This window comes from Polychytrium aggregatum (assembly GCF_025602895.1).
Source record: "Polychytrium aggregatum strain JEL109 chromosome Unknown BJ171scaffold_4, whole genome shotgun sequence".
Lineage (NCBI taxonomy): Eukaryota > Fungi > Chytridiomycota > Chytridiomycetes > Polychytriales > Polychytrium > Polychytrium aggregatum.
In genome coordinates, this window is record NW_026516206.1 from 240,626 (window position 1) to 260,188 (window position 19,563).

The 19,563-nt window shown below is 58.8% G+C and overlaps 5 protein-coding genes across 5 annotated transcripts; 2 read left to right on the top strand and 3 right to left on the bottom strand.

The window, feature by feature from the left end:
• The first annotated feature begins 1,296 nt into the window (after positions 1-1,296).
• On the top strand, positions 1,297-3,196 carry BJ171DRAFT_489057 (DHS-like NAD/FAD-binding domain-containing protein). Its single transcript, XM_053109440.1, has 4 exons — positions 1,297-1,575; positions 1,670-1,710; positions 1,862-2,269; positions 2,451-3,196. Exons 1-4 carry the CDS (start codon positions 1,410-1,412, stop codon positions 3,069-3,071), a joined length of 1,236 nt encoding a protein of 411 aa, XP_052970566.1. The 5' UTR covers positions 1,297-1,409; the 3' UTR covers positions 3,072-3,196.
• A 232-nt stretch (positions 3,197-3,428) lies between these two features.
• Positions 3,429-6,655, bottom strand: BJ171DRAFT_561159 (ABC-2 type transporter-domain-containing protein; the record flags this gene model as incomplete). Its single annotated transcript, XM_053113226.1, has 11 exons — positions 3,429-3,713; positions 3,872-3,880; positions 4,087-4,316; positions 4,431-4,582; positions 4,660-4,665; positions 4,945-5,038; positions 5,138-5,396; positions 5,500-5,575; positions 5,681-5,864; positions 5,989-6,380; positions 6,604-6,655. 11 exons carry the CDS (start codon positions 6,653-6,655, stop codon positions 3,452-3,454), a joined length of 1,716 nt encoding a protein of 571 aa, XP_052970567.1. The 3' UTR covers positions 3,429-3,451.
• Positions 6,656-7,974: 1,319 nt separating this feature from the next.
• BJ171DRAFT_489060 (uncharacterized protein) lies at positions 7,975-11,720 on the bottom strand. The gene has a single exon (XM_053109441.1). It carries the CDS (start codon positions 11,699-11,701, stop codon positions 8,198-8,200), a length of 3,504 nt encoding a protein of 1,167 aa, XP_052970568.1. The 5' UTR covers positions 11,702-11,720; the 3' UTR covers positions 7,975-8,197.
• A 1,809-nt stretch (positions 11,721-13,529) lies between these two features.
• On the bottom strand, positions 13,530-16,122 carry BJ171DRAFT_208663 (eukaryotic integral membrane protein-domain-containing protein). The gene is made up of 9 exons (XM_053106336.1): positions 16,018-16,122; positions 15,470-15,667; positions 15,272-15,336; positions 15,018-15,128; positions 14,832-14,895; positions 14,666-14,719; positions 14,315-14,508; positions 14,001-14,186; positions 13,530-13,844 (listed from the first exon to the last, which is right to left on the bottom strand). Exons 1-9 carry the CDS (start codon positions 16,018-16,020, stop codon positions 13,622-13,624), a joined length of 1,098 nt encoding a protein of 365 aa, XP_052970569.1. The 5' UTR covers positions 16,021-16,122; the 3' UTR covers positions 13,530-13,621.
• A 992-nt stretch (positions 16,123-17,114) lies between these two features.
• BJ171DRAFT_489067 (TIR domain-containing protein) lies at positions 17,115-19,536 on the top strand. Its single transcript, XM_053109442.1, has 7 exons — positions 17,115-17,380; positions 17,476-17,641; positions 17,768-18,037; positions 18,162-18,288; positions 18,494-18,634; positions 18,758-18,970; positions 19,117-19,536. The coding sequence occupies exons 1-7, from the start codon at positions 17,271-17,273 to the stop codon at positions 19,359-19,361; spliced, it is 1,272 nt and encodes a 423-aa protein (XP_052970570.1). The 5' UTR covers positions 17,115-17,270; the 3' UTR covers positions 19,362-19,536.
• Positions 19,537-19,563: the final 27 nt, after the last annotated feature.

A 19,563-nucleotide genomic window follows, 5' to 3' on the forward strand; every position in this document is an offset into this window, starting at 1 on the left:
ACCATTACAAGCCAAGTCACTGCGTCTGCGACATGGATCTATCCTCCGGCTATGTTCCTGGTGCCCAGAGGGCTGCCCGCAGAATCTCCATCGCCTCGCCGCTCCGCTCAACAACCATCACGGCCTCCTCGGCTGCATCGGCCCAGCCCGCAGCCGACTTTCTGCTGTCCTCCAAGCAGCAGCTCCAAGAGCGCGCCAAAGACCTTATCACTGTCGCAGCGGTCCTGCCGCGTTTCGCCATTGTCTCCTCGGGTGCGTCCGAGGAGCTGGCCAAGGTCAGCCGTCAGACGGCCTCTCTCGACCCAGCCCTGGAGCACACTCAGGCGTCGCTCGAACGCATCAAGCAAGGGCTGGCCGAGATGAAAGCGCGGTCTGTTGAGATCAAGCGAGGACTGCAGCTGTCCGTCCAGGATGTCTCAGAGCTGCTCAAGTTGTAGCGGCTTCGTTCGCCGTCGATGTCGGTAGCGAACAAGACAGGGATCCGCGCTGAATGGCGAGGAGTGCAGCCTGGCTCGTCCTGGGTCTGAATCTGTAGCTATCCGGGCGGAGAATCGATCTGCTGAGAGATTCGCACCCCGTCTGCATGTTTGTCTCTGTGAATAACCAGACGCCCAAGTTGGACAGCAACACAGACGCATTCTGCACAGGGAGCAGCCGCATCGCCAATGCTCGGAGCGGCTAGCCGTCGACCTGTCGCAGTCGAGTACCCTGTCCCTGAGACTCAGGACCCTCGTCTCAGTGGTTGCGGATACGATTCGTAGGTCAGACCACAAACCTCGACCGTACTCGTTGCTGAATACATCTCCCACTTTGTCCTTGCCGAACTTTGCCGTTGGAGAAAGCGCCCTCCTGCCAACAGGCATGGCCACATCCGAGCGTCTTCCACCGGCGTCCGGGATATCGAGCGGGTGGTGACGGCGCTCTGCCACCCCAGACCCTTCCGTATCTCCCTCCGGTCGCGTCCGCCCTCTCCATCGCAGCACTGCCAAGTGAATGCATGGCACACAGATATCGCTGCTGGCGCCTGCCATCATCGTGAGGCGCTCGTCCTTGCGCTTCCTTGGATTCGCCCACAGAAGCCGCTGTCGGTCGCGGAAGCAATGGTCATCTCCGTCTGCATCCACAATCTTCCGTACCGACTCGCCACCGTCTGCGGCCCGGTGGCCTTCGCCGACGGTCCTTCGCTAATGGTCCTTCGCCGTCCATGACAGCCCATGGCCTTCTCTGGTGCAGTGGCGCAGCGGCGAGTCACAGAATCACCGCGCTTGACCAGCCACCGCATTCCTCCCAGCGCCGATCTGCTCAGAGTCCAAGGTCTGGGCTCGTCTGCAGCTACGCATTCCGCCAGACTTAAATAGCCGGTGCTCCTCTCTCCGATCGCTTGGGTGTCGCAGTCAACCAGCAAAACAATGAGCGCCACTGAGAGCACCAACCCCGAGCAGCAGCAGCAGATCGACCCTGCCATCCTCCAGGATGCCTCCATCGAGAGCATCGCCAGCTTTATCGCAGAGCAGCAGCCCAGGAACATCATCGTCATGACGGGCGCTGGCATCTCCACAGCTGCAGGCATCCCAGGTTCGCCCGCTGTTCTCCCCACAATCAGCTGGACACCACCTGTTGCTTCGCTATCGCTCGTGGCCTAACAGGCCCGTTGCCACCTGCCCGGCAGATTTTCGAACTCCTGGCACCGGTCTCTACGACAACCTGCAGGTATGTATGAGTGGCACTCACCACAGGGCCATCCCCCTATCAGCCCCTCTGTCTGCTGTACTGCCGATATGCGCCATTCTATATCCGACGCTTTCTCCGTCGCCGCTGGTGCTGAACCCACTCCTCTCCCATGTCAACTGCCCACCGCCAGAAATACAACCTGCCCTATCCGACCGCCGTCTTCGATATCAAGTACTTCCACAAACGGCCCGAGGCATTCTATGCGCTTTCAAAGGAGCTCTATCCGAGTCTGTTCAAGCCCACGGTCGGCCACTACTTTATCCGCCTGCTTGCCCAGAAGCAGCTCCTCCTCCGCAACTACACCCAGAACATCGACACCCTCGAGCGCATCGCCGGCATCGACCCTGAGCTGCTTGTCGAGGCCCATGGATCCTTTGGCACAGCTCGTTGCGTCGGCAAGCTTCTGAAGACGGCCGATCCCGTCCCAAAGCCGCCCGGCGAGGCCGGCGGCGAATCGGGCGACTCGGATGATGAAGATCCCCGGCTGATTCCAGGCCACTTTCAGCCTCCCTGTGGTGCAACTTATTCGAAGGAATGGGTGAGTGGTGTGCTTGGGTGGCTGTCTCTTTCAACACCAACCGCTGACCTGAACATGCGTGCATAATGGGTGACCGGATATATGGCATGTCGTCTGCATTCTCCGCCGGCGGGGCTGTTCGTCGAGCCTGAGGCAGAGCTAACACCGGGGTCTCCTGCATGCTACCCGCTCTCGCCTGCAGGTGTATGACCAAATCATCGCCGATGGCATTCCCAGATGCACCAACAACGGCTGCGGCGGTCTTGTCAAGCCCGACATTGTCTTTTTCGGCGAGAGCCTCCCCGACCGCTACGGAAAGCTTGTTCCCATCGACTTTCCCAAGTGCGATCTGCTGATCGTCATCGGCACCTCGCTGAAGGTGTATCCCTTTGCACGTCTGATCGACGGCGTCGACGACAAGGTGCCCCGGCTCCTGATCAACCGCGAAGAAGTCGGAAGCTTCGGACACAAAGTCTTTGGGTTCGACTTTGAGCACGACAAGCAAGAATACCACCGGGATGCGCTGTTCCTCGGCAGCTGCGACGAGGGTGTTTTGCGTCTAGCCGAGCTGCTTGGCTGGAAAGACGAGCTTTTGGAGCTGGTCGAGCGCGAGCACAAGGCTCTCGAGGCGCTCTCCGCGCAACATGCTGTCTCCGCCGCACCTGCCTCGGATCGTCCGGCGGCGCAGCCCGTGCCTGGTGAAGGCAGCGGCGCTCGCAACGAGACCACTGTCGAAGCACACGCCGACGAGACCGGTCATGCCGCTGCCGAAGCTGACGCGGAGGCCATCGACGATATCACCGAACGCTTGAGCAAGATCTGAGTCGCACACGGTTCCGCGAGGATGTGAATGCCATGTATTTCCTGATCGTGCAATAAAGAGCAAAGTTTTGATGTTTTCACTGCCTAGAAGCACCCGGCAGCTTCGAATTCTGATGAGGAGGGAGGCGCGCAGCGGAGAACAGGAACAAAGTTGATGTTCATGAAAGCCGAAATAAAGCCGAAATAAAGCCGAAAGAAAGCCGAAACTCAAAGCATATGTGCGGGTGACAACATTGAAGGAAAGGCGAGCGGAAGGATTTGCTGTCCACGCTCGGGATTTGCGACGATGCAGGCTGATTATTCAAACGGACAATCCCACCGCTGAATGGCACAGATCTGGAGAACAGACGCTGTATGGATCGAAGCACAGCGCTGAATGGCTTACGACAGGCGCTGGAGCGGCCGCGAGGTCCTCTGGAAAAAGGCATAGCCCAGGATCAGAAAGCACAGTCCGATGATGACGTTTGCGAGGATGCACATCCATTTGTCTGGGTTGTTCAAGTTGTGGTCTTGGACGATGTAGTCGCCGCTCGTGAAGCAAGTGGGCCCTGGATTGGTGATATTGGCGCTGCACATGTTGAAGGTTAGACCACTGAACTCGTTTTGGTTCAGGGCCTTGTTGGAGTACGAGATGATGGAGATCCTGTTTGGGGTGGCGGTGGTGAAGATTCTCAGCCAAACTGAAGGCAGACCCGAGCCCGGACGGTCTGCGGCCCCACATGTGCGGGAGAACAGCTCGCTTTGACTGCGAGACTCGAGTTGGAACTGCGGGATGCGAGGAGGAATCACTCTGGAACATACCATTGAATCCTTGAACCGCATGGCCACACGATAGAGAAGGCGCCCGCCAGAGTCGCACGGTTTAGGTAACAAAATGAAAGCGGGCTATTAGCAGGGTACACCAGCGCACAACTTAACCACAGCTACCTCGAAGCGAGATAGACTGGAACGAGATGGCCTCGCCCGATTGGTTTGGAGTGCACTGAACACTCCCTCTCCTGCTGCCCCGCACTCACCATCGAAAGACGACCGGGACGTTATCCAGGTTCAGCAGTTGACCGCCAAAGAGGAGAAAGATGGTGATCGTCAAGGGACCGATGATCTGGGCGACAGTCAAGTTTGGTGAGGCGCTACCCATCATCAGCCCCAGGGCGTTGGCGACATTCGAATGGACCACCAGAATCAGGAGAAACGTAAAGTAGTTGGCTGCCAGTGGCTGCAGTCCGACCATCCAGTAAACAGGAAGCTGGATTGGGTATATGCGGAGTTGGCGGTCAGTGGTGGTTGGCTCCCTTGCCGTATCCATCTGCTCGACCACGGTCAGTCCCCGCCAAGGCTTTCGTTGTCGATCGATACTCACCGCCAGAATCAGCACGCCAATAAACACCTGCGGCCAGGTCGATATGACCTTGGCGATATAGGCGGCGCTGGCCCTGTATGCTCCTGAGGCGCGCTCGCGCTTGATGATCTCTCGCTGTTCAATGAACTTTGGGAGACTCGGCATCACCACACCTGTCCAAGAGAGCCAGCATTCGGTATCAGCGCCGAAGCGTGGGAAAACATTCTCTAGTGATGATGGCGACACTTACCGAAGGCTGTATGGTCAGCGGCGATGAATCGAGCAGGGTTCGTTCGGAAGTCGTGGGCGGGTTGGATCCATTTGGGATGAGCAGACCGATTAGATTGGCAAAGTAAACAAGCGGAAACAAGAGACAACAATAAGTCGTGGTGAGACAGACCTGCCGTCGGTCACCAGCAGCAGCAGCATAAACTCGAGGTTTGTCCCAAGGTGCTGACAGGCCAAACCCCGATAACGGGGAACAACCCATGCATCGAGTTGCTTACGGACCCGCCTCCCGCGCTGCGATACATACTCTGGTTGATGCACATGAAGAACAGCACACCGCCGCGGTTCTGGGCCCCGGCCGAATCGAGTGTCACCTTGAAGTAGATGAATCCCATGAAAAGCTGCGGCAACGAACAACGATACCGCCTGTTAACAGTCGCTCAGAGCGACAAATGCTGTACTGCCGACATGCACGCCACAATCTCCACGCCATTGCCTACCATCATGATGATGCCCTGGCCAAAGGTGGCTCCGAGAGTGGCCTTGTCTCGCGAGACCTCCTGCAGGTTGCGGCGAAGCAGGATGCCCAGCTCTCGGAACCAGTTGGGAGGCAAGCGATCGACGGGAGTTTCGATGCCGACTTCGGAAGGCACATTGGTGTTCATGCGGGTTCGCCTTGTCTCCCAAGCCTGCTGGAACTTTTCGATGCGGGACTGGGACTGCTCCGAGAGCTCTGGTGTCCGCTGGTCAAGGGTGATGCTGTTAATCACGAAGGAAAGCAACAGCAGTATTAGTAGTAGTCAGCCACATCATTCAAGTACCAAGCGACAGCCACTCCACACAACACAGGGCAGCCACCCACATGTCCATAAAAAAGTCCGAAGGATTGGTCTTATCGGGGAGGTGATACCCGAGTTCATCAAAGTGCATCAGGGCAGCTACAATCAAAGCCCAAGGTTAGCAGATAGCAGATAGGCCGACCATACTCAAGTGTGCCGGTGCCGGAGACGGGCATCATCCATCACAAGGAAGGCAAGGCTCACCGGCGGTCGTGCCCATCCACAGAGTCTTGCCGACACTGAGGAGAATGACCTTGTCGAGCAGATCCATAATGTCCGTTCGGGGCTGGTGAATGGTCATGACGACGAGCCAGTTGTGCTGCGTCGCAAGCTTCTTGATTGTTTCGACGATGTTGAAGGCCGTGAAGGCATCGAGACCCGAAGTGGGCTATTGGAAGCGAGCGGGCGGGCAAGAACCGGGAAACGAAACGGGGAAGATGGGCCATAAGCTGGACGGCTCTGTGTTTTCGACGCCGAGCGACCTGATGACGGGACAACCTTGTGGCCCTCACCTCGTCCAGAAAGAGAATGCTTGGGTAGTTCACGAGCTCGATGGCGATCGAGACACGCTTGCGCTCGCCGCCCGAGATGCCTCTGCGAATCGTGTCGCCGATGATGGTGTCCTTGCACTTGAGCAGCCCGAGCTCCTGGATAATGGCGATCACGCGCTCGTGCCGCTGCTGGTGGGTCCAGGTTCTCGGGAGCCGCAGCTGCGCGGAAAACATGATGGTCTCGTAGACGGTGAGATTACGGAACATGACGTCGTCCTGCTCGACATAGGCGCACATGTTTCGCCATTTCTTGGCCTCGCGCTCACGGCCGTTGACCAGAATGCTTCCCGACAGCTTGCCGACGTTGGCGATTCGGCCGGCCAGAACGTTGAGGAGCGAGCTCTTGCCGGCGCCTGGTTGGAAAGTAGGGGTGGGGTGGCCGGACGGTGGAGTGGGAATGTCGTGTATCGAGCGCGTGGGAAATGGTGGGAGATGGGATTGCGCACAGTAGAGCCATGGTCAGCGCAAAACATGGATGGTGGTCCAAGCGGCCGGGGAAAACGCAAATGCACGAAATCACTCAGCTCTGGTTTTTGCACTTTTTTTCTTCTTTTCTTTGGGCTGGCTCTGAGTTACCTGATCCACCCATGATCGCCACAACCTCGCCGCTCTTGACTTCGCCGGACATGGCTGTCAGGATGTGGCGCTCGTGCACCTTCTTGCCGATTTTGACGGGGACAGAGTAGTTGACGTCTTGCCAGCGCAGAGACCATTTGGGTGCCGAGCCGCCTGTGCTCGGATGCGGCGAGTCTGGAATCGGAACGGCGACCGAGTCGGGCTTTTCCATGCTGCTGGTGTTCTATTGCAAAACGCGTTGGGTCTGAGGGGCGGGGAGAATAGGCTCGATGAATGGGCAGAGAATCTGGGACGTGACAGGGCCCTTCGATTTCCAGCCGACGCGGAGCGGAAGCCTCATATGAGGATTCGGCGGGAATGGGATGGTGGGGGGGGGAATCTCAGCCGTCTTCTATGCATGCAATAAAAGGGAAGAGAGTCAGGGGGATTCTGGCCCCAGCCGGGGAAGCACCATGGTCATGATTGGCAAGAGATTCTCCATTTATGCATCAGGGGTTTTTCCGTACACACAGAACAAGAAAATGGAAACCGCCTTTGCACTTTATTCAGAAAAAAAATGGGACAATATAGCCGTTTCCATGAACATGTAGTATGTGCTGTGCTTGCGTCAAGCAAAGCCACAAGAAATAAAGCAGATCACTTTGGCAGCCTCCGAGTGAAGACCGCCGGTCGCCCTCCGGTCTCCACAATCGACCTGCACACTGGTCTCGGAGTGCCAGCGATGGATGGTGCTCTTGGACACACTGGCGAATGGTCATGGCCAGCGCGCGATAACATTGGGTAACAAAATATTCGATGAATGGTCAAAAACCCGGGTGTCCCGTTTTTTATTGGATTGCCTTTAACGGGCACGCCGCTGACAGTCGATTTCATATTTGGGTGGGAGGGGGTACGGAGGGCAATCACACCGTCGAGGAATCCACATTAGTTGTGAAGGCGAAATGGGTGTGTCTCGCTTTCGCAAGCATCTACCACGCTATTTGCAATCCAGGCCTCGCCTTGCACACGATGATCATGCTGCATGCCGAGGTTGTTGCATCACAGCGCGGCGATGAGTGGGTCGTGTATTCGGAACCCAGAAAAGTGGCACGTCTGGTTCAAAACGGGGCGTCTCGTTTGGTTTTGGTAAACCTAATTAATCGAACTTGGTTTGAAACGGAACACCTTCACACACGGATCGGTTGATGCTGATCGATCTGGCTGAGCGGCTTTGATCGGTACCCAAACCAGCGATATTGCTCTTTGTCCTGCGGCTTCCTCCCTCATCCCCAGGTATGTCTTCGTGCTCTGGCCTGCAGTGACTGCATCTGCAGCGGCACACCGGTCCCTGTAGTGCCCACTTCACCGGGTGTGTGATATGATCCTACACGCTGTGTTTGAATGAGGCGATGGGTCCCACTGTTTATTCAACACACTGTATTTGCCATGGCCGGTCAGACACAGGACTTTCAAAGACTCGATGCATTCGGTTGTGAACGAGGGACTGTCCCCCGCTCCCCAGCTGAGTAAAGGGAAGAGCGGATGGGTCCCAAAACTGCCACACTCAAAACGAACCCAACCCACTCAGAACCCGGCGGCGGTCTTACTGCCAGACTTAGCGAGAGTCGCCCTTCAGCTGGCGCTCGATGCTGTCAACGCAGACAAGGGAAACCTCGCCACGCTTCTTGCCCGAGTCCTCGGCAAGCGCTTCGCGGATCGAACTGACCAAGTCGGCGGGCAGCTCTTCAGGGAAGCTGGTCTTACCCGACGCTCTGCTGTCGAGATCCAATCGGAGCAGGTTCCACCACAGCAACATCACCATGAGGAAGCGCTTGACCTGACCGATCGCGGCCACATGGGACATGTCGCGAACGCCGGCCCAGTTGGTCTTGGTGTCGGGCTCAGTGGTCGCGGCACCAAGCAGACTCGCAACAAGCGGATCCTCGGGGGCAGCCGGCTGTGCAGCTGTGCCGACGGAAATGGCTCGGATTCGATGCAGCGGCTTGGATGCACTGTGAGGTCTGGAGGAGTGACATTGGTCGCACTCGTCAAAGTCGAGACAGTCGAGGCAGTGCCACCGCGTCCGACCGGCTCCGATGCTTTGCTCGCATACATCGCAGTGATATTCGAGAGAACCGGCGTTGATCTTGAGAGCGCTGGAGCGGAGCGAGAGCAGCGAGGCCTCGATTTCGACAGGTGAGTGAACCAGGTTGGCCTTGGTATTACTGACGAGCACGCTCCAGTGGCTAAACTTGGGCGATGTCGATTCTTCTGCTTTGTCCAGATCAAAGGGGGATGATACTGCGCTGGAGGTCGGGATGGCGAGTCCGAAGGTGGCTGCTGCTGCGGGGCTTCCAAAGCTCATTGGGCTAGAAGCCACCGCAGGCGAGGTGAGCCTTGCCGATCCTGGGGCACTACTACGACTTCTGGCGCCTCCTCTGGAACCAGATCCAAATGCCGCGCGAGGCGCTGCAGCCATGACTGGTCCACCAAAGGAAAATGCAGACGAGCCTAAAGGTATTTGCCCCAGCCCGCGCTTATATGGTGCCGAGTTCGCTGAGTAAAGCGTAGAGCCGAGTCCAAAATGTGCCTCGGGCCGAGGTACAGCCCAGCGGGGAAGCTTTGGCTCAGCGGGACGATGGGCTCGATCGATTGCCGGTCTGTTGAGAGTGGTTTTGGCCCTACCGAGATAGGCCGTTGCTCCCGAAGGCGACGGAACATTGAATCCAAAGGATAGATCGTCCTCGATGCGCGAGAGCAGATGCGGCGAGGCCACCGATGTGTTGATGGCCTGATCGGCGGCCGTCTTGGTGACAGTCTTGAGCCACTCGTAGGCGAGCGCCTGCCCCATCATCGGCTCATGCGCGAGCTCGACGGCAACGGTGGTGAGGGTCCCGTTGACCTTGAATCGCAGTCGGGTCTTGAGCTCTTCGGCCGGCAGCTTGGAGATCACGTACAGCACCATTTCGTCGCCGGCCGAGATGTCGCTGAGCACCGTGCCGGCAAAATCGACCTCGGAGACGTCCGGCACGTCAAAACCGCACTTTCCAACGGTTTTGATGCGCTCGAGGGCCAGAACTTGGAGGCCGTCGAGAGACTGGGTTCCCAGGCGAGGGTGGTTGACGACAACCGCCTGTGCATCGACCGCGACTTTGCTAGGACAATGGCGAACAGCCTGGATCCACGCAGAGAAGCCGCGCCGGAAGACTTTGCTGAGACCCTCGTCGCCGGGCGCGAGAGCCTTCATCGAAAGCAGGGCAGGGACAGTGCCCAGCAGCGAAGCCACCTTGGAGGCACACTCCTGGTCGACCCAGGCGCCAAATCCCGTCACCACGCCGTTGCGGACATTGCAGGTGTCGACGAGCGAGCGCACGGCGCGATAGCAGTACTCTTTGGAGCCATTGTGGCCGCCGTCGGTGTCAAAGTCGACAAAGGTCGTGGTGACGAGATCGCCGAGCTTGGTCTTGAGCCTGTTGGCCTCGGCAGTGTACACGGAGTGGAACTTTGTGACGGCATCGTTGAGGGGCACATCGAAGCTGGTTCCGCCAGAGGGCTTGAGGCCGCGAATGTCCTGGAGGATACGGCGAATCCGCGAGGCGACCGAATCGCTCCCAGAACCCGTTTTGGCAGTCTCGAGAGTGGCCAGATCGATCGCGGCATCCAGGTACTCACCCACAACAAAGGTCAGGGTGGTGTGCTTGATGACGCTGTGGTCAAAGGCAAAGAAGGCGTCCGTCCAGATGTCGTGGCGGCGAAGCAGGCCGCTCGACACCAGCAGCGGAATGGCCTCGAGTCGCTTGATCAGACGGGCCTCGGCGATCTTGTTGAAGCTTTCGCGCACGGTCTCGAAGGAGCCTGGGGTGGAAACCGCACGGGCACCGGTGCTGCCGGAAGAGTCCGAGAAGACCATGTTGAGAATGAGCCGGGTCGAGTTGTCGGCAAAGCTGGTTGCGCCCGGCGCCTTCAGCTTGAGACGGAGCAGCGAGTCATGGGTGCCCAGTCCAGGCATGGACACTGTCAGCTGGCCGGCGTCGCTTGGCTCCGGGACCCAGATTGTGGCCGAGGCCACGGGAGCAGGCGGCAGCTCGTTCGGGACGACGACAAAGTCGTCGAGATCGGGGTTGGTGATTTGAAGCCAGAACATCAGCGAGCAGGGCTTTGGCGGGAGCGTCTGCCATGTCTTGGAGAAGCCGATGGCGGCGGAATCGCGACGGATGCTGGTTTCGGTGACGGCAATGACGCTGGAGGAGCGGAGCTCGCTTTCGTTCAGGAGATGGCGGAAGGGCAGCGGCGACGACTCTGGCGAAAGCAGGGCCATGTGGCCCGGAGCATTCATCGACACCGAGAGAGTCGTCTCGCCAGACCGATGGCTGAACTGCGCCCACGGCAGAAAGACCATCAGCGGCAGCAGCTTGGTCGAGCCAATGTCGCTGGCGGCGGGATCGGTGCTCATGGCATCGTACGAGTGAAGCGTGCGACACATGTAGCCGAGGATGACGCGGCCGCGGGAGGCGATGGGGCCGATCTCGACCTCGACGGCTTCGTCCGAGAGACTGGCACGGCCGGCGGTCTGGCCGGCATTGGGGTCGCTGAGAACGGCGGTGACGACGGCCTCGGCAGTCTGGCTATACGAGATGGTGGTGGAGATGTCGACCCACTTGTCGTCGACCCACTCGTGGAAGACCGTGGAGACCAGGTCCAGCGAGCCCTGCTGTGAGACCATGGTTTTGGCAACCTTGAGCTTGACGACCATGGACTCACCTGGGTTGGGGTTGACAAACTCGCAGGTCTGGCGGACCAGAAGGCTTTGGTCGGAGGTCACAGAGAGATGGCACTCGATGGCCGACGGGTAGATCTCGGCGGGGGGTGTCGACGACCAGCCGGCGGTGGCAGCCGACGACAGCAAGACGGCATTCAGCGACGCATACGAGACGGCATTGGGCGGCGACAGATCGTCGCCGGGGCTTGGAGAGACCTGCGAGGCGAGAGCCAATGCAGGGTCTGGGACATCGTCGAGCCCGCGGAGGCTGCACAGGGCAACGTCGGTCTCGGTGCTGGATGAGAACAGGAACAGCCGGCTCTGTTGAGCGAGGGCGGACGAGTTGGCTTCCCACTTCATGGATGTGCGAGTTGCGAATGAAAAAAGAACGAGGGCCAAGCAAGCCGGGCGGCCGGCTGCCCGCTTTTATATTCGGCGCCCTGGTGCTTCGCCACTCGGTATCAGGAGCTTCGACTCATGGTTGGTGGCGAGACGGAGGCTCAGCAGCAACAGCAGCAACAACAAGGAGCAGGGTATCGCGACGGCCTGGGTATGAGACTCTGTCGGTCCCGGATGGTGGGTCTCCGATGGCTCATGGCCCATGTCTTGCTTCGCCCATGGAAGAGTTGGAGATAGGTCTGCGGGGCGGCTGTCGACGTGGCATGCAATCACTGGGACATGCAAACAGGCAATCCGCCAAGCCAGCCAGGCCCGGCCACTTTGACCACGCATCGCTTGCTACAAAACCCGCCGATCGTCCACCTGGAGGGCCCGCATCGCTTCCGTACCTGCCGCCATGTTGCCCCTCCTCCGCCATTTCCCGGCCTCGTTCAAGTCCGCAGCGACCCGGACCGCCTGCCTCCATTCCTCGGCCCCACGCAACTTCCGCCCGCCGCCCTTTCGGTTCGAGCAATACGTCAACGACCTGGGGCGATCGGCCCCGCTCGGCAGTCGGCTGCACATCTCCTACGGCATCGGCTGGGGCTCGCTGCTGCTGATCAACACAGCCATTGCCGGGCTCGATGGGCAGAACAAGATCCTCGTGGCCGCAGCGTCGTGCTTCTTTGGCCCGCTCGTGACGCTCTATCTCGCCTTCACGACCTCGAGACACCGGCATCCATCGGATCTGGAGCGTCGTGTTTGGGAGCTCGAGCGGCGCTCCTAAAGTCAATCCAATAAAAAACGGGACACCCGTGATTTTGACGATTGATCAAATATTTTGTTACCCAATGCAATCGCGCGCTGGCCATGACCATTCTGTGATTTGAATCAAGGGCGTCATTGTGGGAATCGCTTCCAGCTCAAGATGCGCTAGATGAGCACCACACCAAGTCCCAAGATCCATGAGTGCTCGGTGAACGAGTTCAACACATCCCAGGTATGCTCACCTTGTCGGGAAGCCAAGCGACTCGAGAAGGTCGAGCATCTTGATATCGAGAAACCACACTTTGTCCGGAGCTGTGCAAGCTGCCATACGCTGTGGGATCGAGACATCAATGCAGCCAGGAATATGATCTCGGTATGCCAGTCGATCATCGCCACAGGAGATCGACCGGGTGTATTCAAGACTGTGCTTCCCAAACCAACAAAACAAATAGATTGCCAACCAGGACGGGAAACAATCGCATGGCTTGCTCACTGGGGCCTACAGTCAGTCAGCGGGGTTCAGATATCTGAAGCCAGGAAGGAACTGTCCCGTTTCTTTCTGGATAGACTGTAATCCGCTGGCAAGGGCGGATACCAAGCAACCCAAGGGTCCGAGCCGCAGCATCCGGACGTTGCGAAAAGCATGCAGCCAATAGCACATACAGATTCATCAGACAGGGCAGAGCCCAGCAACAGCACCCCGCCCCTGCCATCGACAGAGACGCATCGCACGCGATCGCACATATGCTGTAATGGAAATCATTGGGTAACCGCTTTATAACGACGGCGAGTCGACAGAGATAGCAGTCGCCCGATGCGTCCGGCCAAGATGCAGCCGCATTATGGGGGGGAAGGGAGGAGGGGTAAATGGGGTGGCGGGTTGGGAGATTAGCCGAATATACAAGCTCAACAGGTCGTGTAGCTGTTGTGAGGAAGGGGGCGCAAGACATAGTGTTTTGTGGTTCGCCGAAAAGAGAGCACCAAATAGGGCAGAAGGAAATAAGCCCCAAGGGGGGAGGGGCAGAGTGGAAGGCAGAGGGAATCTCCAGTTGATCCACCACATGCCGCCGAGACGACGGCGGTGGCAGCTGCAAATCCCATGGGCTGGACAAATGGGCTTTAATCCGGCAAAGCTCAGTGGTCCTGCATGTGGGACAGCAGCCCAGACTTGGGAGTCGAAGACGTTTCCTGATCGTTTCGTAGATCAAATGAGGAATCGACGTTTTGAGAGGGGGCGTCGCCGGCCGAGTTGACTTTGCGGGCGCTGAGCGGGGATGGCGGCGACGAAATGCCTCGCGAGGCACTCTCGGTCGCAACGGACTGCATTCTCATATCCAAGGCACGCAGCGCCAATGCCCTGCAGCGACGCGCAGAGCACGAAATATCAGCCCCAGAACGAATGACAAACAACCAGAGTCAATGAGTTGAACAGGAGCCGCCACAACCAAGTGCGTCAGATGGACATCAAAAAGCATTCTTGCAACGGTCCGAGATCGGTGAGAGGCGGCCATACCTTCTGCGCTCGGCATCCGCCAGTCGGCTGTTGAAGTCGGCCTTGGCGGCGGGCTTGGACATCGTCTTGCCAACCTCCAGATCATCTCCGTTGAAGATCTCCGAGTATGTAGGCATCAACGGGGCGCACACGTGGATGGACACCAGCAGGTTGAAGACCGAGTTGGAGATCGGGTGGATGATGACGCTAAGGGAAAGGCGAGTAGAGTCGAGACGAGTGAGTGGCTCGCCCTGTCTATTGTCCGGTCCAAGAATTGCGCCGCCAGACACGCCACCCCGCGCCCGCGCCCGCGCCGGCAATGCTTGCTTGCTTACTGGAGGAACTCGGGGAAGAAGCTCGCAAAGGAGAAGGTCTCGCTTCGGTCGCCAGCGATTCCGTCTTGCTTTTTGTAGAATCGCAGGTAGATCCAGGCCGTCAGGGTCGCGTACAGAGCCACGTAGTACTGGGTGTGCAGGATGCCCAGCACAAAGAGGATAAAGTAGGCAAGCAGGACGATCGACGGAAGATGCTGTAGTTTCGGAGGATGCATCGATGGTGACATTGGCGATGGGACAAGACAGTTAGTGTTGGGCAGCGAGTGTCAGTCGGCGGGTTTCCGTCGGCGGGTTTCAGGCGCATATTGCTGGGCATGCTGCCAGGCGATCGACAGCACGGGCTGCACGCACCTTGGCGCGAATCGAAATGACCTTGAAGATTCCAATAGAATACTCGGGGACCAGCTGGCGCGAGCGGTGACGAAAACATCAGAATCAGGGCTGCCAGGAAAAGCATAAACACCTGCACAAGGCTATGCAGGGTGTGCCGGGTGCGTAGGATGAACCAGGTGCGTACCTGCTTGAAGGCAACCATAAAGGCAAACATGAGAGCAATCAAGCCATTGGCGTGTGCCTCGATTCTGGTGTTGGAGCGCAGGTATGAGAGGGGAGATCAGCGGGCGCTACCGTCACAGGCGATGCATAGCCAACGAGACGGCAGACAGAGCCGACGTGGCAAGCCAGTGCTGGCCAGCGCACTCACAGTTGGTCTGCATCCGAGTCACGGGAGTCCACGGCGTATTCCACGACCATGGTCAGGAACACGCCGATATAAGAGAGCACATTGACGATCATGATGAATCGAAAGAACTCTCTGTGCAAAAGAAGCGCATGAGAGGGGGGGGAAGGAGTCAGCGTGATGTGTCAGCACAGCGTGTCGTCGGTTTGGCATCGGGGGCGAGCATTCGATACGGCCATGAGGTGCACGCGGGAATGGCATCGGGTGAGGAGACTTACTTTCCACCCCAGGCCTGTTCGAGATACTTGCCCGACAGGGTCAGGGCAGCGGTGTGGATCACAAACTAGAGAGCAGGACCCGCGACACAGCGAATAGAGCGACGATGAGTCAAGACGCACACCGCAGCCAGGGATGAGAACGTATGGATCTGGCCAGCAGGCCCGCAGCCAGGAAGCTTCCCGGGCGCCTCGACTCACCAGGATCGGATTGACTTCGAATAGTCCGGCGGTGATGAATGTCCAGAAGAACCATAGCGAGTGGTTGGCGGTGACGGAGAGGTAGGAGACGAACGAGGGGAAATAGAGCGACAGGAGACCGAGCAGGAACAGGAGCAGCGCCAGGAAGGATATGCTCCGGGTCACTGGCGGGATGTTCCGAAATGAGGCAGCAATGTTCTGAGGGTTGGTCGGTGATGGTGACGGTTGCAATGGTAGTCGAGTCAGGAGAGGAGGGCAGATGGGGTTGCGTTTAGGATGTGCTGCCTGGCGCCCTGGACAGAATATGCAAATGGCCCTGGACAGAATGCAGATGGCAGGACGAAGGGCGTGTGGATGCGAGGAACGTGGTGCCAGGCGACGGATGCCAAAGCCGTTTCGCATGCCCCATGCCCAGCAAATCGAAGGAGCCAGCTTCCCGAGCGACTCGCTAGAAATCTCCAGCAGCATCCGCCCCAGCAAGTCCGAAGCGGCATCCAAACAAACCGGCAGAGCCCACAAAGCAAGACGCAGATGAATGCACTTACGACCATGGCGGGACGCTCGCGGGATCGAGTTTGTGGGCAGGCCAGGGCAGGGCAGGGCGGGCAGATCAGACTGAGGGCAAGCGAGTCCACACGGGAGGAGAACCAGCGGCTTTGTCAGGCAGGGGGGGGGCAGACCAGACCCACAAAAGCGAGCGAGCGAGAGGAGGGGGGTAGAAGAGAGCAGGACCGCAGCGGTCACAGGCCGGAGCAATGAGGGGCGGGAGAATGGAGACCAGCAGACCCAGGCGATCCTGTGATGGCGCTCTTTTCGAGCCGGGTGATCGAAAGGCCGGATGGCGGGATGGACTTGGTCCCCCACAGAGGCAGCAGCCGCGACACGCCGAAAAAGAAAGGCGAAAAGATAGAGGCCAAGGTTGCGCAACGGGGAGGGGGTGTGCTGGTGGCCAAGACGCCTTTGCCGACAGCGAGGACAAGTGCAGCCGCTGTGCGAGTGCAGCGGTGGTGCTGCTGGCTCGACTGGCTCCACGGCCAAGTGCCGAAGACTGTGTCGATGTCGCCGCAGAGATGCGTTGGTCGTTGCTTGACATTGCTTGATATCGCTGGACGTTGCTTGATATCGGTGAGCATTACTTGATATCGGGATGTCCAATACGCTCGCGGCCATGATCTCGGACCTGCTGGTCGGCAGGCTCGGCGACTCGCCCACTGAAACAGCTGTGCGGCAGCTTGGTCACTGAAATAACGGCCCTGCAACTCGCCCCCCGCCGAGCGCCCACAGTGCACCCGCGACGCGCCTGTGCGTTCCCACGGGCGCGCACTCGCTGCGCGCACAGACGCTGCCGTGTGCGCCGTTGCCGCTGTGCGGCCGCTCTGTGGCGCGTGTCCTCCACATGACCGGGCGGCGCTCGCTCCCTGCTCGTCACGGGGCTGGCTGCCCCCGCGTTCCCCTTGCGCCTCTGCCCGCGAATCACGCGCGCCGCGCTGCACACGTTGCCGATCCGCCCTCGATCCGCCCTCGATCCGGCTTGTCACGTGGATAATGCGCAGCACCCTCGCCGCACGCGCATTCGGCAACGACGCGCACAAGGTGTAACGCGTGTGCGCGCCACCCCTGGTGGAAACCACGTTGCCTTGCGGCGAAGCTGATCGAGCACCGCGACCCAACGTCCCTCGGCAACCAGAGCGGTGTATGGACCCCGGATGCGAGCCTCGTCGCTGGGGCCAGGATATCGCTCTGCATCTTCGCCGCCAAGCCCTGCCAGCTGTCCTTCTCCCCGCGCTCTATCCTCCCCGCCATGTCTGTCGCCGGAGACAAGACCGGGCTCCCTGCTGGTGTCGTCCTCGTCCCCGGTCCGACACCGACCGTCTTGGCCCCAAGCACATTCGACCTGATGCTCAGCTACCAGTGGGTCCGCGCTCCTTGCATTGGACCGCTCTGCTTTGTGCCGATCGAGCCTCTCCCCTCTCCCGGACTGACGCCCTTTTGTTGTCCATGCACAGATGGAGCCATCAGGAAACTGTCAAAAAGATCCGCGATTCGCTCAAGGCCCGCGGCCTCTCTGTCTGGATGGACTTGGACTGCATGGCCGGCAACATCAACGACGCCATGTACGATGGGGTGGTATCGTCCCGGGTCATTGTGCCGTGCCTAACGGCTGCCTATGAGGTCAGACACCGCCGCGCTGATTCATACATTGACCAGGGCTCGCTGCCTGCTCGACGGTTCTGACATGCCACAATCCTCGGAACTCTGCACAACCCACATCCCCTGCACCCATGTGCTGTCAAACAGGCATCCTACAACTGCAAGAAGGAGCTCAATTTTGCCGACGCAGAAAAGAAGCCCCTCGTGCCCGTGCGTCTGGACCGAGGGCCGTTCACCTGGTCCGCCATCATCACCTCGGGCCTGCTCTACGTCGATCTCTGTCATCCCAACGGCAGCGACTCCGAAGCCGCGCCCATGCTCGACACCGACTCGGCCTGGTGGAACTCCAAAATGGACATGCTCGCCCGGGAGATCCGCGCGAAGCAGAACTCCAAGCCGATTGCGCAGCGTTCTGCCGTAAGTGGGTCGCCCAAGTGTAAAGAGCCAGCAACACACCAAGCGCGAGGACAGCCCAGGTCGTAACAGTGGCTGATTTTGACGTCTTGACCAACCCGGATTCTCATCTTCACGACGCACTCAGCAATATCGGTGGAAGTGGGCAATGATCACCTCGGGCTCATTGATCGTGCTCGTTGCGATCGTCTACGTCATTATCGCCGCAGTCGAGGGCCGGTTCAACGGACTGTTTGGCAACAACACACCCAACTGTGAGTGTTTTGAACGCAATCGTCTGCGGGCCGCTGCTTTGGGTGCCGCTTGTGATCATCATCCACGCAACAATTGCACTGAGGGGCGTGTGTCCCATGCAGCTAGCTTCATGCGATTTCTGATCCACTTGCTCATGCGCCTCTGATACACTTACTTACACGACCGGATCCACACGACCCGACACCCCAATCCACCCGGTATCAGTTTCATTCAGCGTATCGACGCCTCAATGGGTCGCTGCAAATGGCCTCTCATGCGACAAAGCCTGTAGCAAGGCCAATCTGACTTTCTACTCCACCAGCACCACGGCCAGCACCGCCTATGCCGTTTGTCAGAATCTGCAAGGTGAGTGGCTGCACACACCTGGCTGCATGTCCTCGCGCCTCCGTGCACAGCGGCCGTCAGCCGACTCTCTGGATGCATGGACAAACTGGCATGCTCATCCCGGCCATGCTTTGGCAATCTCAGACACCGACCCGACCATTGCCATCTCATGGTCCGAGATCCAAGTCGCAGGCAACAGCACACTCTGCGGCAGCTCTTCATCGGCAAGCTATGAGTGTCTCTGCGTCGATCCAAAGTTTTCGGCCTCCGTGAGCACAGTGTCCAGCGTCATCGGAAACACTTGTGACGATGCTTGCAGTTTCTCGCCTCCCAATACTGCCACGGTTCCTCACCCCGGTAAGCCTGCCACTCTGCAGATGAACGTCCCGCACATCACTTCATCCGAAACCAACCCCGCGCCCCCAGTCTGAGATTGCCGACACAGAGATATCCAATGACTGATCCATCTTTGTTGGTGGTGGTGGTGATGGTGCACACTCTAGCCGATTCTTCCTGGGTTTTTCCTGTCAAGGCCCTCTTCAATTCGCACTTTCCGCAATACTATGGGTGCAAGACCCTGACTGGCTCTCAGGCCGGCACCGTCCTCACGGGCGTTTGCCAGACCAAGGTTCTTGACAGCAGTGGTCGCTACGTCTCTGCCAACTCCACGGATCCGTTTGGACGATCCATCTCCTTCCAGTGCATCTGTGCTGTTCCGCCGGGTTCGCAGCCGACTCACAGCTCGTGAGAAACAACAGAGCGACACGACAGAGTCGCCGAGGATATGGTCCAGCATTGGCCCAGAGGTGAATCCATGCGTTGCCTCGACGAATACAAGGCTCCCTGAATACATGCGTGGAATCGTGACGCCAGCGCGGCATGCAGCATGATCATCGTGTGCAGGACAATTGCGGAAACCGGGGAGATCTTGGTTTGGCGGCATGTTGGAA

Excerpts from the sequence above, each read along its gene's own strand:
- BJ171DRAFT_489057 (XM_053109440.1), top strand. The coding sequence starts at position 1,410 with ATGAGCGCCACTGAGAGCACCAACCCCGAGCAGCAGCAGCAGATCGAC. Across the intron at positions 1,711-1,861 it reads GTCTCTACGACAACCTGCAG|AAATACAACCTGCCCTATCC; the intron begins GTATGTATGAGT and ends GCCCACCGCCAG. Across the intron at positions 2,270-2,450 it reads CAACTTATTCGAAGGAATGG|GTGTATGACCAAATCATCGC; the intron begins GTGAGTGGTGTG and ends TCTCGCCTGCAG.
- BJ171DRAFT_489060 (XM_053109441.1), bottom strand. The coding sequence starts at position 11,701 with ATGAAGTGGGAAGCCAACTCGTCCGCCCTCGCTCAACAGAGCCGGCTG.
- BJ171DRAFT_208663 (XM_053106336.1), bottom strand. Across the intron at positions 15,337-15,469 it reads TCGAAGTCAATCCGATCCTG|TTTGTGATCCACACCGCTGC; the intron begins GTGAGTCGAGGC and ends CCTGCTCTCTAG. Across the intron at positions 15,129-15,271 it reads GAACAGGCCTGGGGTGGAAA|AGAGTTCTTTCGATTCATCA; the intron begins GTAAGTCTCCTC and ends TCTTTTGCACAG.
- BJ171DRAFT_489067 (XM_053109442.1), top strand. The coding sequence starts at position 17,271 with ATGTCTGTCGCCGGAGACAAGACCGGGCTCCCTGCTGGTGTCGTCCTC. Across the intron at positions 17,381-17,475 it reads GACCTGATGCTCAGCTACCA|ATGGAGCCATCAGGAAACTG; the intron begins GTGGGTCCGCGC and ends GTCCATGCACAG. Across the intron at positions 18,635-18,757 it reads CGTTTGTCAGAATCTGCAAG|ACACCGACCCGACCATTGCC; the intron begins GTGAGTGGCTGC and ends TGGCAATCTCAG.